General features: G+C 39.0%; 1 protein-coding gene across 1 annotated transcript; it reads left to right on the top strand.

The window, feature by feature from the left end:
* The first annotated feature begins 3,200 nt into the window (after window positions 1-3,200).
* Window positions 3,201-4,674, top strand: LOC122026163 (homeobox-leucine zipper protein HOX4-like). The gene is made up of 3 exons (XM_042584806.1): window positions 3,201-3,549; window positions 3,624-3,964; window positions 4,041-4,674. The coding sequence occupies exons 1-3, from the start codon at window positions 3,498-3,500 to the stop codon at window positions 4,479-4,481; spliced, it is 834 nt and encodes a 277-aa protein (XP_042440740.1). The 5' UTR covers window positions 3,201-3,497; the 3' UTR covers window positions 4,482-4,674.
* Window positions 4,675-20,070: the final 15,396 nt, after the last annotated feature.

The raw sequence follows: 20,070 nt of genomic DNA, 5'->3' as shown, positions 1-20,070 counted from the left end.
CCATGCCGCTTGTCAACGACACTAGCTCCCAAAAGGATGCCCAAAGATATCCTGCTGTGTTTGTTGCTTGGCCGAGCAGAATGGCCGCTCGGCCGGAATTCTGTTATCCCCGCGCTGTCTACTGTCATGCCGAGCGGGATAGCCGCTCAACTGAAAGTCCCCTGTCTAAGTGTCGTTCGTTGCTGGGCCGAGCGGGATAGTCTCTCGGCCGGAAGCCCACTGTCCACATGCACTCTTCCTTGGCCGAGCGGGATAGCCGCTCGGCGGACAGTTCACTGTCCACGTGCTCGGCTGATGTCGAGTCTACTGCTAGGTCGAACGAGGAGCCGCTCAGCTCGACTTCTGCGTGTCCCTTGAGCGTCGGTTTGATTATTCCTTGTGTCGGTGAGTTGGTGCTTAATCCCCGATCGGAGTATGATTCGCCCGATCGGCCAACCCCGTCAACCCGTTGACCGTCTTGACTTTAATCTCCTTTGACCTCCACCGTGTCAGCGGAGGCAAGGCCCCTCATCGTCAATGCATCACACCATTTTCTCATCCTCTCACTGATTTAAGCGTCGGAGTAGTTGCCCCAGAGACTCCTCTACCTGCTTACTGACACCTATTCCCCTCCATCGTGGGCTTGCAGGCGCTTCTTGTTCTTCCAATAGCAATATAACTAGCTCATTGGCGCTCCAGCATTCGCTGATTTCAGACGAGATCAATTGTAGTTGGAAGAATCTAAATATCAAAAGAAGCACCTTATGACAAGATGATCTTCCATAGGAGCTAGGACGACGATTATTGCGTCCCCTCGGATGGGTCTAGTGGCTAGCGCATGAGGCGTTGTCACAATGAGGTATGGAGTTCGAATCTCGGTAAAGTCGAGGTAAATACATCCCTTATGTGTTAGTCATTATTCCAAAGGCTAGTAACCGTCCATGATTTATCTCTTCCGTGTTGACTTTGGGACGGATTGATGAAGGTACTGGAGATGAGCGTATTCGTCTTTGCCACAATATGACGACGATTATTGCAATTTCCTTCTGATGGGTGAAAAGAGATCTCGTTATCTTAACCTTACTGGGATCATAACCTTATATATAGTTTTAGAGTCATTTTCATAATTATCAGCCTATTAATAACAATATAACGGAAATAAGTTAACAATTATAGTAAAAGTTAATTATGTTTTTCCCATGCAGATGCCTCTCATAAAACGTCTCCGGATTATATGAAATAAGTTAACAAGTTTCTACCTATAAAATTCATATCCGTCAATTAAGCGCACAATTAACTAGATCACTTTATCGAACTTATCCATAATATGACAATACCGAGTGTTATAATTGTAACATGTAAGTACACCAGATAGAGAATAAATACAAACATACAATATCTCCAATTATAACGTTAAAAAGGAGCTAAACACAAGTAACAAGATGCATCCAAAAACACACCACAAGTTGCCAAAATCTACGAGTCTTCACCATCAATTTTGTAAAGTTGTTTGTCCCATAATTTAATTAGACAAAATCAACACCTACAAGTCAAAAAAACATGCATCGAAAATCAGACGGCGATCGTAATCACCTTTATTGTGACAGTGCATCAAAAATCATATAGAAAATCTAAGGTTATTCAAGTAATTTTAATTAAAATTATTATAATATAGAATAGTTGATCAGAATTATTTAAAATAGTTTTAATAAAAAAATAAAAAAGTTAAAGCTATTTTAGTTTTATTTTTTTTTATTTTTTTTATTTTAACTCACTTAATTTTATTGACTAACTCTAAGGATAATCGAGCAAGTCTCACAAAATTTTTCTACCGATCACCCCATTTTAATCTAAATTGTAATTTTGATTAAATTATTACTATACGAACTAGTTTAAATTAAATTTGCTCATGATCAAAGTTAAAAAAACTCTAGGTATCCGACTGTTTGAATCCATTAATCATGGAGATATCATTGACCAGCTCATCACTTCACAGTTCACATTCGAGAGTTGTCATTCTACTCTATAAAATTAATCTACAGTGCATCGTAACTAATAATCGACCATAGATATTTGATTACCTACATAAACACTTTATTATTGCACTGTAGTCCATGACCCTCATGATCAAAGTTACTCTATATTATAGTAGTTTTAATTAAAATTATTTTGAGTGTAACGGATTCTTAAAGTATATATATAACAGTGTTATGGTACACGCTCCCTTAACTCACTTCCGCTACACGATTAAGATGACATAATAGGGGAGCCACCCAGCTGAAATTGATCCAGGGGCCCATAAGTGATATGGTCTAAGGGCCAGAATGAATCCAGCATATAGACTCTTGAGCAAATTTTCGAGAGGTATATTATATATATTTAGGATTTAAAATTTTAAAATTTAGAAGTTGAATTATAGTGGATTTGAATCGGTAAGATTGTTCCTTTATGATACAGACTTTCCTCTTAAGTTGTAGTGCTCAAGATTAAAAATTGTAGATACTCATAAGTATATTATATGTATTTAGAGTTTAAGATTTTAAAATTTAGGAGTTGAGTTATAATAAATTTAAGGTAATAAAATTTTCCTCTGGGTTCAAGTTTCCTTCTTGAATTATAATATTCAAGATAAATAATTTTAGATGCACACGGGATATATAATATATGTATTTAGAGGTTTTGGATTCAAGATTTTATTTTTTTTATTTTAAAAAAAAATCGAGGTGTCAGGATTAAATCTAGGCGTCTCGATAAGAAATTTAAAAAAAATTAAAAAAATTATTTTGAGACTTCGCGATTCTATATATGATAAAATAATATTTTCAAATAGAAAAAACTAAAACACCCTTTTTTCAAAATTAAAATGTTATTTTGACGAAGGAGGGCGTTGAGATATCAGTAAAAGTTTTATTTTATGATCTCACGAGTTCGATAACCAAAAATATATTCTTATAATACAAAATAAGACCAATATGATGTATCCTTTCTTGAGACTCTTTTAACGATGACATAAATAAGAGAGGTGCTTTTAATTTTTACCATTTTATTTATCATATCAATATCTTTGATTTGGGGTATCTAAATCAGAAATTTTAATTGGTTACCACTTACCAGGGTAGTAGGGTGGGACTTGAAATGTAAAGAATATTGAGTAGAAATATAAAAACTATATGGACAAAAAAGAAAAAAAGAAACCCGTCCTGATCTAAACTCAACCTCGAACCTAACCCTAACGCTAACCCTAACCTAACCCGAGGTCCAAGCTACCTCTGTTCATCTTCTTTATAGCAGCAGGGAATCACCAGCTCTCTCAGTTCTGCCTCTCTCTCTGGTAATGGCAGAAAGCTTTGAAAGGGAAGAGCGGAAGAGGCCCATCAGTTGCTATCAATAACTAGTGGATTGATTACCTCTTGTTTGATCCCCAAAGATCACATCTTTCTTTTTCTTTTTTTTTTTGATCTTTTTCTTGCACTTTTTAAGATCTCTGCTTTTATTGACACTGCGAAGTCTGATTCGTCATGAAGAGGCCCATTGCAGACGCAGCTTCATTCATGGCGATTTGCTCAATTGGTAATGGCACCGACGTGATTGAATTTTTGCAACTATGGCTTGGAAAGCGTATTAATTGTGGTTGATTTGATCAGAGGAGAACAATGGCGCTTACTTGGAAGACGAGGACGAGGCAGCGGCGACGGCGGCGGAGGTAGGGTTGGGGGAGAAGAAGCGGCGGCTGAGCGTGGAGCAGGTGCGGGCGCTGGAGAAAAGCTTCGAGGTGGAGAACAAGCTGGAGTCGGAGCGGAAGCTGAGTCTGGCCGAGGAGCTCGGCCTCCAGCCGCGGCAGGTGGCGGTGTGGTTCCAGAACCGCCGCGCGCGGTCGAAGACCAAGCAGCTGGAGCGGGACTACACCGCCCTCAGCGCTGGCTACGACGCGCTCCGCCTCGACTACGACGCGCTTAGCCGCGACAAGGAGGCGCTCGTCGCCCAGGTGAGCGCGATCGATCTAAACCTCGATTTCTCAAATATGAAATTTTGATTTGGGATCGGTCATGTGCTCGATCCAGATCGAAGAGATGAAGGCCAAATTGGGCAGGGAGGAGAGCGCGAGCTTCGTCTCGTCGGGACCGGTGGCCTCCAAGGCGGCGGCGGGGGCGGGGGCGGCTGCATCGGAGGAAGACCCCGCACCGGAACTCATCTACAAGGATGCCGGATCATCGGACAGCAGCGTCTCCAGCGACGTGCTCAACGGCGCGAACAGCCCCGCGGGGCATCCGAATCCGCCTCCGGCAGACTCGAACTCCTCCGCCAGGCTCGGCGACGCCGCCACCCCCTCCGCACCAATTTCTGCACCGCAATTGCCAATCAAGGGTCAAGGATTCCCACGCCAGACGCTAAAGCCGGAGGAGGAATTCCTCGACCGGGAGGACGCATTCAGCAGCATCTTCTCCGACGAGCAGCCGCCCACTCTCAACTGGTACTTCTTCGATCACTGGAACTGCAAGTAGCCAAAGGTAGCCGCCATGGCCACGATCTCCACCATTAATATATCAACAATCACTGTAGCAATAATCCTACGATTCGCAGCCGTAGACGAGCGCGATTTGTAACATAATCGAAATTTTTTATTGTGAAAATCAAACCTAAACCTCCCTGTAAATAATGCAATATTCAGAAGACTTCTCTGAGATCATCGATACACTTTCGATCTTCAAGAAAAGAAGAAGAGGGGAAAAAACACAACTTTTTTTTAAAGCACATTTCTGGACAACATCGATATCGAAGTGCAGGTAATTCCTCCTCGATCGAGCCAACTCAATCGTCGCAGAAGACGACGACGGGGAGGTCGCTTTTACATATCCCACATTTTCTACGTAATGCAGTGATGATGAACGACCATTAATTAGTGAATTAAATTAATTGTCGCCTTTGTTTTTTATTCTCTGGGATCTTGTCGCGTATGCTCGTTTGTCAACCCGGAAAGCGATGGCACCCGATGGCTGCTTCTCCTCTTCGATCCAGTGGCCGAGAGGTGAAACATTTGATATATATATATATATATATATATATATATATATATATATATATATAATCAATATTTTATCACGTAAAATTTTTATTGTGTGTAGCTGATGCATTAAATCAAGATGAATATAGAATTAAAATAGTAGAGCGAAACGCTAGTGTTATCGTTGATCTGAATTCCTATATAAAGATGCTGCGATCATAGAAAAAAAAAGTTACACACATAAACAAAATGGCAGCAAAAGTTCTCCACCTACGTCCCTCTCTCTGTCGAGCATCTGTTGCTCAACAAAATATTCGTGATAACAGTCGGGTACTTCTCAGTTCGCCGTGATCATCAATACTTTGTGGGGATCACGGTTGCCCATTGCTCACTCGGCCTTTCTGCCCAGGCGACCTCCAGCTCGCGCAACAGCTAGCTCGCTCGCTCGACCTTTTTGCCCGGACGACCTCCAGCTCACTTGGCAGCTAGCTCGCTCGTTCGATAACTCTGCCCGATCGACTTGACTGCTCGGTCAACCTAACTGTCCAACCACTCAGCTTGCTAAGCTGCTCTGTCTGGTCGGACTCTCCGTTTGCCCGACACACTATCTGGTCGACACTCGAACGCTCGATCTCGACCGCTCGGACTTTGCTGCGCGGGCACTCTACTTTCTCAACAAGTCCACAAATAGCAATTGACAAAAACCAACCCCTACTGGCAGCCTGAGATTATTAGCTCAAGTCATTTCGACAGATAAGTTGAATTTAAGTTTCATGTAATTTAAATTCGATGAAGTTCCAAATATCTCCGGTAATAGATTATTTTGTCCGACAACATTTTCCTTGACACCGGTGGAAAAGAAAAACTGACAAAAAATAAAAGATAATGTAACAATAGATCTTCTAATTAATTTTCAACGAATACAAAATAAATATCTTTTTATTTATTTGTATTTTATCATGAAACATGCAATACTAAACTCTAGGGGCATAGCTAGGATCTTAATTTATATGGACCTGATCTTCAAGAGCGAAATAATGTACATAATATACACATGAACAATCTTTCAAGAAAAGAGCTTATAATTTATTTCAAGAATCACACATATTACTAGCACCATCATATCCTTATCCCCGTATGTTGTGAATATGTAAGTCATAATAACCAAAAGCATCAGATATTTCTTTCTTAAGTATTACAATAGTTGTATTAGTCACATATATAATGGTGAAAAATCGTTTTGGTAGATGTTTGCTCTTTTGCTTTAAAATATAAGTTGATAGTTTTTTTCTTCATTCCCTGAATTTTCTATATTAAAATGAATAAATATAGAAAGTATCTCATCCGATAATGAAGAAATACTTCTTAGTGATGAATCTAATATCTAATATCAAGCCAACAATAAAGAAAAGTAATCAATTATGTAAATAAAACTGATCAAATTAATTAATAAACTTGTTAATAAATTTAATCAATTTATCAAAAGAAAAATAGTCATTGACTCATACAGATAATATCAAAAGAAAATAAACCTACGGTGATGATTACACTGATATTACGTGCTATTCGAGAGAAAAGATATTGTGATTGTACTCATCGAGTTACTGTCGGATGTCTGTACAGTATATGAATATGAAATATCAAGTGAATGATAATATAAAAATCTTCAAGAAATTAAGAGATTATACTGTTAAAAAAGGAGCTCGAAGGAAATCTATTCTAAAGACAGAACAAATTTGCTCGAATCCAGTGATGAAAAAAGACAAAGAGAATTGAAACCAAAATCTTTTGCACTTGCCATTCCACAGTTGCGAGAAAGAACAAGGAAGACAACAACACCTATTGTTCGTGCGACATGTGACAAATAGAACGATGCGTGAGGATGTAGAGATAAAGGGTAGTTCATAATTTTTAATTTAATTGAAATTTCTAATAAAGTAATGTGTACTCAATTATAATATCGTAACTATTTTAATAATAAAATTTAGGATAATATCCTGATTTAAAATTTAGGATTTTAAGATTTTCCAATTTAGAAAAAAATCTATAATTATATAGCCGCTATTCAATAGTTCCTATATCGCTATGTATATGCAGTAACTTCTATAATAATTTATATTAAATAAAGAATAGTTTGATATAATTATGTTTGGAGTTAAAGATTTAGGGTTTAAAATGTCAAGACTTAGGATTTTAAATTTAATGTTTAACTTAGTTATCGATCCTTGTTTTTTAAAGTGATAATAATTTGAAAATTATTACAATAATGTTAATTTATTAATTTTTTATAAATAAAGAGCGTTTATAGAAAGATTTGATAAATGTGTCTTTGGCCAAAGAAAAACAGTTGGTGGCCTCGCCGAAGAGCAGGGCAGCGCAGGCCGCGGTGCGATGGCAGTCTTTAATGGCGACTGATGAGTCACCACGGTGAACAGTGAAAGAGGAGGTGTCTTGTAGCGCCATGTTCACAGTATCTGTCACATGGACTCGTCGTACCTCGCTGTGGTCGTGCCCTCGCTTTGTTGGCCGAAGAAGAAAAAGGCTACCCACGCCAGAGTTGGACCACAGCCACAGGCAGAGCGCAGTGCGTGCACCAAAGCTTGCTCGCTCAAGGCTCCTCCCCTCTCCTCCCCTCCGGACTTCTGTTCTTTCTTATCAAGGAGCTAGCGTTTAGATTTTGATGAAGGATCGTTCTGAACTCTCAGATGAGCCTGTTTTACTGTGTTCCCCAGTTTAATGAGTAAGGCATCGACAGGATGATGAGTCTAAGACTGTCGCCGCACTAGAATGCAAACTAAAGCATAACGATCGAATGCAACTATAGGACAGCAATCAAATATTACCTACTATAAATCAGGTTTGATTCCCAACTAGAGTATATTTATTGTTAGATATATATGAATAGAGATGAGGTAGAAGAGGTATGAAGTTAGTCTCGCATTGGAAATTTTAAGATATATTGATTCATATGTATAAATAATGTGAATAAATATATAAGGAGAGGCTCTCTTTCATGCATGAGTGCGTGGGGGTGTAAATCCAAGGTCCGAATTGTACTGAATCATATTGACTCGTGTGTGAGCACAACTTACGCACGTTGAATGTCAAACCGGTCCTAAGTGGGACAACCAATATTTTACCATGTAAATCTTTTTGCTACTTGTGTAACGGATGCATTAAAAAAAGATTAATGCAGCCGAGTGAAACGTTGGCGTTTCATAGCTAACGATTAATGATCTTTAAACAATCATTAACGTTATCCTTTGGTCTTGAGCTCCTACATAAGGAGGCTGCGACCACAGGCAAAATGTTTCACACGTGAAAAGTTGAAGTCTCCACCTACATTCCCCTCCTCCTCTATCGTGTATCTCTTACTCGTCGGAATGCACGTAATAGTAGCCGAGTACCTCTCAGTTCACCGTGCCCATTAGTGCTTAGTGAGAATCACAATTTACCATTGTATTTTAGGAGATAGACGACTCGAGAAACCCATGAAGCATAGACGGAGGTGGGGAAAATCTGTTTCAAAGAAATTACGTTCATCTCAGGCCTTGGTTCGCTTAGTGTGCTCGCGCGACTGCTCTCTCAGTGCGCTCGCCTGGCCAATTTATATGCTTCGCCTGCCTGGTTATTCAATTCATGATCATTAACATTACCCATTGGCCTGAGCTCTTACATAAGGAGGCTGTGACCATAGACAAAATGTTACACACGTGAAAAGCTGAATCTCTCCACCTATATTCTCCTCCTCCTCTGTCATGCATCTCTTACTTGGCGGAGTGCACTTGATAGCAGTCGGATACCTCTCAGTTTGTAGTAACCATTAGTGCTTTGTAGGAATCACGGTTCACTGTTATATCCTGGGAGATAGACGACATGAGAAAGCCTCAAAACACAGCCAGAGGTGAGCCGAATATGTTTCAAGGAAACCACGTTCATCACAGACCTCGGTTTACTAAGTGTGCTCATGCGAACAATTGTTCTGCTTCACCCACTCGGTTGTTTTGTTCGTCTACCAAAAACTAGCCAGCCTCAAGCTCGACTTCGGCTTGGCCGGCCGCACACTCACCCAGTCACTCGTTCGTTCGGTCGCCCTTTCGCTTGTTCGGTCACCCTACTGCTCTGCCCAACTAGCCACTTGACTGCTTCGCTCGCCCGACTGTACATTCACTTAGTCGCCCGGGTTGCCCGCTCGGCCTATTTGCCTGGCCTGTATCAAGCTCACTCGGCCATCTACTTGCTTGACTAACTTACCTGGCCGGTCTCTCACCCAGCCAGTCACTCGGTTCGCTCACCCGACTGGATTCTTGCCAGATGCTCGTTTAGCTCTCTCGGCCACTATGAAGCCTGCGTTTAGCACTTGGTATACACTAGCCCTTACTGGCAGTCTGAGATTATCAGCTCAGGTCATTTCAACAGATAAGTTGAATTTAAGTTTGTATATTTAAATTCGGCTAAATTTCCAAAATCTCCAGCAGATTGTTTTGTCTAACAATCTTGAAACAGACTCGATTCTGTTAAGATGCCCACAAGACCAAGTGTTGAGGTGCAACAGACTCAACACATGCAAGCCCCCTCTGCCCCAATTGGAACTATGCCAATTAATCACGGGGAAAAGCCAGAGAACTAGAGAAGTTTAGTGGACTAAACTTTAAGAGGTGGCAGCAAAAGATGCCCTTCTACTTGACTATGCTCAATCTGGCTTGGTTCTTGACCGAGGGCCCTCCCAAGCAAGCTGAGGATGCTGATGAGCATACAATCAATGCAGTGGAGGCATGGACTCATTCTGAATTTCTTTGCCGAAACTACATTTTCAACTGCCTTGCCAACTCATTGTACACTGTGTATAGCATGAAGAGAATGACTAAGGAGCTGTGGGAGTCCCTGGACAAGAAATACAAGATAGAGGATGCAGGGGCTAAGAAGTTCATCGTGGGCTGATTCCTGGACTACATGATGGTTGACTCTAAGATGGTGATTAGCCAAGTCCAGGAGCTTCAGGTGATCTTGCACGAGATCTACTCAAAAGGGATGATTTTGAATGAAACCTTCCAGGTGGCTGCTATCATTGAGAAGCTGCCCCCAGCTAGAAGGATTTCAAGAACTACCTGAAGTATAAGCGGAAGGAGATGAATGTGGAGGAACTCATTGTTAGAATTTGCATCGAAGAAGACAACAAGAGTTCAGAGAGAAAGATGTTATCTTAGGCTACTGTGAAAGCCAACGTGGGTGAACACGGTCAAAGCTTGAAACAAAAGAACCCCAAGTCTTCCAAGATGGGACCCAGAGGAGGCAACAACAAGAAAAAGTTCTCTGGGAAGTACTTCAACTGTGACCGAGTGGGTCACAAATTTTTGGAGTGCAGAAAGCCGAAGAAGAAGTAGGAGGCCAACCTGAACGAGGGACCAGAAATGGACGACCTCTGCGTTGTGGTCTCTGAGTTGAAACTGGTTGGTTTAAACCCACGACAATTGTGGATTTATACTAGAGCCATCAGACATGTGTGTTGTAACAAGGAGATCCTCCACAACTTCGAAGAAGTCATTGGAGATAAGCTATTCATGGGGAACTCAATAACCTTGGACATCATGGGCAAGGAAAAGTGATGTTGAAGATGACCTCAAACAAGGATCTTACTCTGAACAATGTGTTGTATGTTCTAGAGATTCAGAAGAATCTAGTGTCCGGATCACTGTTAAGCAAGCATGACTTTCGCATTATTTTTTAGTCAAATAGGGTTGTACTACCTAAGAATGGAATGTTTGTTGGAAGAGGCTATGTATCTGATGAGTTGTTTAAGCTCAATGTAATGGTTATTAGACCTAAGATAAATAAAAATGAAAGCTCTTCCACGTATATGCTTGAGTCTTCATGTTTATGGCATGGTAGCCTAGGACATGTTAATTACAATGTGTTGCATAGATTAATAAATATGTAAAGCATACATGCATTCCACCTTGACCCGAAACACAAGTGTGAGATTTGTGTTGAAGCAAAAATGATAAGGTCATCCTTTCAACTTATTGAAAGAAGCAACGAACCACTCAGGCAAATTCACACCGACGTGTGAGACCTCAAAGGTAAACCAATACGTGGTGGAAATAAATACTTCATCACTTTTACAGATGATAACACAAAATACTGTTTGTGTATCTTCTTAAAAGTAAAGATGAAGCTATAAAGAAATTTACACTCTATAAGAATGATGTTGAAAACTAGCTTAATAGAAAGATTAAAGTAGTTTGAAGTGACTGAGGCGGTAAATATGTATCACTGTTCACTGAGTTGTGTGCTGAACATGGGATCAGACATGAAATTACATCTCCTTATACTCCTCAACAAAACGGAGTTACTGAGTGAAATAATCAAACTTTAAAGGAGATGATAAATGTTCTTCTATTGAACTCTGGACTGCCAGAGTTTATGTGGGGGGAAGCTGTGTTAACAGCTAATTGCCTTTTAAATAAGGTGCCCTAAAAGAAAATAGATAAGAGCTCTTATTAGTTGTGTAATGGAAGACAACCATCCTACAAATATTTATGAATGTGGGGGTGTCTTGCCAAAGTGTTGGTGCCTGATCCGAAGAGGATTAAGATAGGACCAAAGACTGTTGACTACATATTTATTGGATATGCACAGAACAACGGTGTGTATCAATTTTTTGTGTATGAGTATAAATATCGGAGATATATAAGAACTCATAATGAAATTGAAAAATGTCTCGTTCTTCAAATGTGTGTTTTCATATAAGACCCGAGAGGATGCTAGATCCTCAAAACGGGCATATGAAACACAAGGTGAAGATGATGATGATGAACCAGTCGAGATTGAGCTTACACTGAGAAAAAGAGTTCAGGTAGAAAAATCTTACGGATCAGATTTTATCACTTTCATGTTGGAAAGTGAGCCCTGAAATTACTCAGAAGCTGTAAGGTCTTCTGAAAGACCTCACTGGAGAAAGACAATTACATCTGAGATAGAATCTATCTTACCAAATCATACTTGGGAACTTGTGGATCTTCCCCGGAAAGTAAACCACTGGGTTGCAAGTGGATCTTCAAGAAGAAAATAAAGTCAAATGACACAATTAATAAGTATAAGGCCAAATTGGTAATCAAAGGATATAGACAACAAAAAGACTTTGATTACTTTGATACGTATTCTCCGGTGTTGAGAATAACTTCCATTAGAGTATTATTGACTATTGTCGCTCTATGGAATCTCAAAATACATCAAATAGATGTACATACATCCTTTCTAAACGGGGATTTAGAAGAGAAAATTTACATGGAGCAATGGAAAGAGTTTTCTGTACCAGGATAGAAAAATAAGGTTTATAGATTGGTTAAGTCATTATATGACTTGAAACAAGCACCAAAGCAGTGACATGAAAAATTTGATAATGTCATGAAGGAATGTAGATTCAAGATTAATGAATGTGATAAATATGTCTACACGAAAGCCACTAAGGACATGTTGAATCCAAAATTTGACATGAAAGACATGGGCCTAGATGATATGATTCTAGGAATCAAAATTCTTAGAACAATAGAAGGACTTGTTCTTAGTCAGTTCTATTACGTGGAAAAAATTCTTTGAAAATTCACTAAGGGTGATACTACATTGACACGAATATCGATAGATACGAGTCAACATCTATCAAAAAATTGAGGTGAAATTATTTCTTAGATAGAGTACTCTCGAGTAATTGAAAGTCTGATGTACCTGATGAGTTATACATGACCAGACTTGGCCTACGTAGTAAGTAAACTGAGTAGATACATGAGTAATCCCAGTGGTGAGTACTAGAAAGGGATAACAAGAGTACTGAGGTATTTAAGTATACTCGTGAATATGACTGCACTATACGAAATATCCTGTTATGATTGAAGGATACAATGATGCGAGTTGGATATTTGACATAAAAGACTCTAAGTCTACAAGTGGATATGTATTTACTCTTGGAGGTACATCCATATCCTGAAAATATTCTAAGCAAATAGTAATACTAGACCCACGATAAAATATGAGTTTTTAGCTCTTGACAAATGTGGTGAAGAGGCTGAATGGTTACGACAATTCTTAGAATATATTCTGAGATGACCGAAACCTGTACCGACAATTTGCATATATTACGATAGTTAATCAGCAATTGGTCAGGCACAGAACCATCTGTATAATTGTAAATCTAGACATATACATCATAGATATAATACCATTAGAAAATTACTCTCAACGAGAGTTATCGCTATTGACTATATACAGTTAAAGGATAACCTAGCAGATTCGCTAACCAAGGGGTTAAACCGAGAGTTAGTTCCAAGCTCATCGCGAGGGATGGGTTTGATGACGATAAGAAATGTTGGTGCAAAAGAAACCCAACCTATGCAGACTGGAGATACAAAGAACTAGGTTCAAAGGGACAACTTAATTGTACTGATAAAGTTGCTCACTGTGGGAACAACCCAATGAATTAGTGAAAGATAGAGATTAAGCACACGACTTTTAATGATCCAAGAAGAGTAATGTGGAATATTATTAAGAGACCACCTATGTGAGAAAGAAAAGGGGCCACTTCGAAGAAAATTGGAGGCATAATTCTTAGAAATTCTCAAAGAACCAGGCGTATTCATGGCCAAGAACGAACACACTCATGAGAACTGAGTTGTATCAAGGAGAGTCTTGGGTGAAATATGTAAATGCTTACACAGATGACATAACAGTTCAAGGACATCGTGTCTACTGTCAGTCAGTAAGCAAACAGATCTTCACAAGGGAAGGTTCAAAGGATGAAACCTACTTGTCATATACTGGACTCAACTGTTGAATGTTATCATATACCCTATCTGTATTCATATGGAGGATTGTTGGATATATGTGAATGGAGAAGAGGTGAAAGAGGCATGAAGCTTCATTGTGAATGGGACATTAGTCCCACATTGAAAGTTTCAAGGCATATTGGTTGGTTTATATTGATTCACATGCATTGATGATGTGAACAAATGCATGGGGAGAGACTCTCTCTCACATGTGGGTGTGCAAGGGGTGCAAATTGAAGGTCCAGATTGTACTTAACTATGTTGACTTGTGTACGAGCAAGACCTATGCGCGCTGAGTGGTTGATTGATTGGGGCAAAATTTATCCAAATGGAACAACCAGTATTTCACCACGTAAACCTTTTTGCTGCTTGTGTAACAGATGCATTAAAGAAAGATTAATGTAGCCGAGTGAAATATTGACATTTCACAACTGATGAATAATGATCTTTAAACGATTATTAATGTTGCCCTTTGGTCTTGAGCTCTTACATAAGGAAGTTGCGACCACAGGTAAAAGGTTATACATGTAAAAAGCTGAAGCTCTCCACCTACATTTCCCTCCTCCTCTATCGTGCATCTCTTGCTTGGCAGAGTGCACGTGATAGCAGTTGGGTACCCCTCAGTTTACCGTGACCATCAGGGCTTGGTGGGAATCACTGTTTACCATTGTATCCTGGGAGATAGACTACCCGAGAAAGCCTTGAAGCATAGCCAGAGGTGGGGCGATTCTATTTCAAGGAAATTGTGTTCATCGCAAGCCTCGGTTCTCTTAGTGTCTCGCGTGACCGCTCTCTCAGTGCACTTGCCCAACCAATTTCTAAGCTTCACCCACCTAGTTGTTCAGTTTACCTGGTCGTGCCCTGCTAGCCTTAAGCTCGCTCAGCCTCTAATTGACTTGGTCGTTCAGCTCACCCGGTCGGCCCCGTGCTCAGTCAACCTCAGGATCGTCCGACCTCCATCTCACTCGGTCGTTCAGATCGCTCGGTCGGCCTCGTGCCCGGCCAGCCTCAAGCTCAACTTCGGCCCGGCCGACCACACACTCGCCTGGTCGTCCGTTCGTTTGGCCGCCTTTTTGCTTGTTCGGTCGCCCTACTACTCTACCTGACCGACCACTTGATTGCTTCGCTCGCCTGACTGCACGTTCACTCAGTCGTTCGGGTCACCTGCTCGACCTCTTTGCCCAGTCGGCCTCCAGCTCGCCCGGTCGTCTACTCCTCGGCTAATTCGCTTGGTCGGCCTCTTGCCAGGCCAATCGCTCGGTTCGTTCGCCAGGCCGGACTCTTGCCAGACGCTTGCTCAGCTCGCTCGGCCACTATGAAGCCTGCGTTCAATACTTGATAGACACCAGCCTCTGTTGATAGCCTAAGATTATCAGCTCAGGTCATTTCAACAGATAAGTTGAATTTAAGTTTGTATATTTAAATTCAGCTAAATTCCCAAAATCTTTGGTAGATTGTTTTGTCTAACATTTATAGAAATTTTTCTTCTCTAAATGGGGCACACAACCATGGTATACTGGGCTTCTGGATCGCCCATCATGAGCGCTTCCCGATTTACTCTAGCGGTCGATAAAAAATTTTAGTAGGGTCAAATAGGTTGTGCCAGGTTCGGCGTTATCTGGTTCAATATATATATATATATATATATATATACACACACAGTCCCCCACGAGTTAGCGTAGTTGATACCTACATGAGTGTTTCTTCAATAGGTATTGGGGTTAATTTTCAACAGGTGTTACAAATTAGTAAAGCATAGCAATTGAAAGAAAGAGTAAGAAGCAAATACATACAATAGTAACAATAATCAAATTTATCCCATTAGATGAGATTAGCTATACTACTATATCATCATTTATAAAATTGATTATGAGAAAATATTCATATGTTTTATTTAAATAATTTATTACATGTATATATAATTGTCTATTGATAGGGAGGTGAATAGGGGTCTCTTATGTAGCATGACCTTGACTTGGTTAACATAGGCTCCACATAATTGTTGGAAGGTGGTGGACACTCAAATAGCTTTCTAGGAAAAGAAAATGAGTTATAGTATAAAAGCTTGTATTATAAAAATGATTTATCTTGCAACTTTATATTACATGACTATTTATACTACTAAATAGAAATATTTAGATCACACATCAGTAATTACATATATCCATTTATTCTATCTAGGTGCATTAGAGCAAAATATCATATCGCTGATCCCAAGTGGCCTAGTATCATCGACTCCACGATAAAATACATGCAAGTAAATCACGGAGGATATTTTGCTCTAGCGTAACGACCCTTTGCATGAGGAAGGTCAGACACCCAATGAGACATTTTACACCTGCTAAAAATTGACCCCAAGACCTATTGGAGTAACCACCCATGTAGGTACTATTTTATCTAGTATATAAATTTAAGATTCATGTATCATCTTGGTTCATGTACATGAAGCAGTTATGCTTCATGTACTTAAGTTTAACTCAACTTCTAACACTCTCCCTTAAACTTGAATCTTTCTTACTCCATGCATGAATTTCAATATTTGGAAATCATCAAATTTAAGTGGCTTAGTAAAAATATCAGCAACCTGATCCATAGTCTTCACATACTCAAGTCCAACTTCTTTCTTTGCAATATATTCTTGAATAAATGATATTTTATGTCAATATTGATACGTTTATGAAACATCGAATTCTTTGCTAAATTTTGAGTTGTCTTATTATCAATCATAATCCTTATAACATCTTCTTGCTCTAAATGAAGTTCCTTTAACAATCTTCTCAACCATATAGCATGACAAGTGCAAGAAGTTGCTACAACATACTCAACTTCACAATCGGAAAGTGTCACAATACCTTACTTTTTTGAACTCCATGAAATTACATTATTTCCCCAAAAGAATATAAAAATAGTTGTGCTTTTTCTATCATCAATGTCTCTCGCAAAATCACTATCACAATAGCCCATCAACTTGTAGTTGCTAGAGGATGAATAAAGAATACCATAATCAAGAGTACCTTTAATATAACGAAGTATCCTTTTAGTTGCCAACATATGAGACTCAGTTGGATTCTCCATAAATCGACTCATAACTCCAACTACAATAAAATATTGGGTCTTGAACAAATCAAGATCTCAAGCTCCCAATAAAACTTCTAAAAGCCTGCTCCTCTCTTCACTTTGGATAATGGCACTCCAAATTGTATAAGGATATTGTTAGGACTAAAAGGGATTTAGATATCTCCACAATGATATAATATTATCCACTTTGGGCTAAGCCCTCATGGTTTTGCTCTTGGGCTCTACTCAAAAGGTCTCATACCAATAGAGATATCTTTCCCTTATAAACTCATGATCTTTTCCATGTATTTTCAATGTGAAACTTTGTTTGCAACCTTGCAACCCAACAATCCCCCTGCCCCTCAATCCACTCGAGCTACTAAGACTTCCTTGTCTAGCCACAATTAAGACTTCCTGCCTAGTGTTTGATTCTTTTAATTTGGGCATAGGAACCCCCACTTCCTTTGTTCGAGGTCAATATTCTACTCACATGACTCAATTAGATCATAGCTCTTGTACTCAGTCCTTCTAGTAATCCAAGCTCTGATATCAATTATTAGGACAAAAAAGAATTTAGATATCTTCACAATGACATACTATTATCCACTTTGGGCCTAAGTCCTCATGGTTTTATTTTTAGACTCTACCCAAAAGGCCTTATGCCAATGGAAATATCTTTTTCTTATAAATCCATGATCTTTTCCATGTATTTTCAATATAAGACTATATTTACAATGTTACAACCCAACAGGTATTAACTGGTTTGCAATTGAATATATTGAACTCTTTAAGAATCTCTTTCGCATAGTTTTCTTGTGATATAAAAGTTCCATCCTCCATTTGTTTGACTTGGATTCCCAAGAAATAAGTCATGTAGTCATCTCAAATTCATGACTCATGTCTATCTTGAATTCTTCAATCATTTTTTATTATTTATTGTAAATATACGATCATCCTCACAAATGCAAACAAGTAAGAAACTCTGATCTTCTTCTTTCATATAGACTGCATACTCGTAGGTGCATCTCAAGAAATCATTTTCTTGCAAATATTTATTAAGTTGATTGTTCCAATCTCTTGGTGCCTTTTTAAGACCATAAAGTATCTTCTTTAGCTTAAAGACCTTGTCTTTATGCCCTTAACCATATTTTCAATAGGTTACTCAATATAAACATCTTCATTAAGATAATCATTAAGAAAGATATATTTAACATCTAACTGATAAATCTTTCAATGATTTTCAATGATAAGATATATCAATAAGCAAATTGTCTCTAATCGAGCTACCGGAGCAAATACCTCATCATAATCAATACCTTATTTTTATTGTAGCTTTTGGCAAAAAGTCATGATTTATACCTTTCTACTTCTCCATTGGGATTTCTCTTTGTCTTGTACATCCATTTAACTCCAAAAGTCTCATGGTCTTTTGGAATAGATACTAACTTCCAAGTATCATTTTTCAAAATAACTTGAATTTCTTCATCCATGGCTCTTCTCAATTTCTCATCCTCTTTTTCTTCTTCAAATATTAAAGGTTCAACATTTGAAAGTAAACAAAATTATTGGGATTGCAAGATTACAAACATAGTCCCACATTAAAAATATATAAGAAAGATCATGGATTATAAGAGAAAGATATCTCTATTGATATGAGACATTTTGGGTAGATCCCAAGAGCAAAACCATGAGGGCTCAGACCCAAAGTAAATAAAATCATATAATTAAGGAGATATCTAAATTCTTTTTGATCCTTCAATTAGTATCAGAGCGAGGTCGCTCTTCACTGGACTAACCACCAGAAGAAGTACAAGCTAGAGCCATGATCCAAGATTGAACCATGTGGGTTACATCTTGAATAAAGTAGAGTAGACCCTGAGCAGGTCAGTGACCTGATACTTGAGGAGAGGTCCTAAGTAGATCAAGAGTGACCCGATGCTTGAGGGAGGCCTTGAGAATGTCAAGAGTAACTTGATGTTTGAGGGGGAATCCTATGGTCCTTTGTTTGAGGAGGGGGAGGGGATTGTTAGGGTTGGAAGGTTGTAAACATAGTCCCACATTAAAAATACATACGAAAGATTATAGGTTTACAAGAGAAAGATTTCTCCATTGGTATGAGGCCTTTTGAGTAGAATCCAAAAGCAAAACCAAGGGCTTAGGCCCAAAATAAATAATATCATATCATTATGGAGATATCTAAATTCTTTTCAATCCTTCAAAAATAAACTCATTTCATCAATAACATGAGTTTCATTGTTGATGTCATCAAGACTTCTATATTTTGGAGTCTTTTCTCCCGAAGAAGATCCTTGTGTGATCGATAAACTAGGTGCATCTAGAATTGTTGGTGGAGTAGAATCCTCTTGGACTTCTTGTTCTACATCAAAGTAAGAAAGGAAATCATAAGACCCTTCTTCTTCCTTTGAGCTTTAATCCCATGATGCATCTTTATTAAATTCTATATTTCTTCTAATTACAACTCTTCCTTTGTGTGTCTTGTATAATCTGCATCCCTTGGAATTTTCATCATATAAAATGAAAATAAGTTTATGACTTTGATCATCTAACTTGAATCTTTCTTGTTTAAGGATATGTGCAAATACAATGGATCCAAATATTCGTAGATGTGACACAGTTGGTTTCCATCCACTCCATGCTTCTTGAGTTGTTATATTCTTCATGCTCTTTGATGGACATCAATTTGAAAGATACACATCACTGTTGGATCGAAAGCGCTAGAGCGGGGGGTGGAGGGGGGGGGGGGGGGGGAATAGCGCTCGTGGCTATTTCACAAGTTTCAGAATTGTAAAAAACGTATCGAGTTAAAGCAGCGGAAAGATAAAAGGAATAAGAATAAACACACAGAAGACAGAGGACACCAAGAATTTACTTGGTTCGGAGCCTAGGGCGACTCCTACTCCAAGGCCCGCGATCGTTGATCGCTTTCGGTGGGAAACAACTATAATATCGAAAAAGATGATTACAATTTGAATTACAGTTAAGTGCAAAAAAAACTATACCAACGAAACGAGAACAAATAACTTTGGAGCTTTAATTCATTGGAGTAGCAGAGCATTGTTGGAGTGTTTGTAGCAGCACACGGAAGAGCACAGGTTGTTCTGTTCAAGATTGTCTTTTCGGCTGCTTCCGAGGCTCCTTTTTATAGCTTCTGTGAAGCTGATCCAGATCCCAAAATTTCGAGATTAGTCTTGA

The sequence above is a fragment of the Zingiber officinale genome, chromosome 10A, assembly GCF_018446385.1.
Source record: "Zingiber officinale cultivar Zhangliang chromosome 10A, Zo_v1.1, whole genome shotgun sequence".
Taxonomy (NCBI): Eukaryota; Viridiplantae; Streptophyta; class Magnoliopsida; order Zingiberales; family Zingiberaceae; genus Zingiber; species Zingiber officinale.
The sequence above is the reverse complement of the archived record's forward strand: the minus strand, read 5'-3'. Positions and strand labels throughout refer to the sequence as shown.

Coding starts and splice junctions, on each gene's coding strand:
- LOC122026163 (XM_042584806.1), top strand. CDS start 3,498: ATGAAGAGGCCCATTGCAGACGCAGCTTCATTCATGGCGATTTGCTCA. Junction 3,550..3,623: donor CATGGCGATTTGCTCAATTG/GTAATGGCACCG, acceptor TGATTTGATCAG/AGGAGAACAATGGCGCTTAC. Junction 3,965..4,040: donor AGGAGGCGCTCGTCGCCCAG/GTGAGCGCGATC, acceptor TGCTCGATCCAG/ATCGAAGAGATGAAGGCCAA.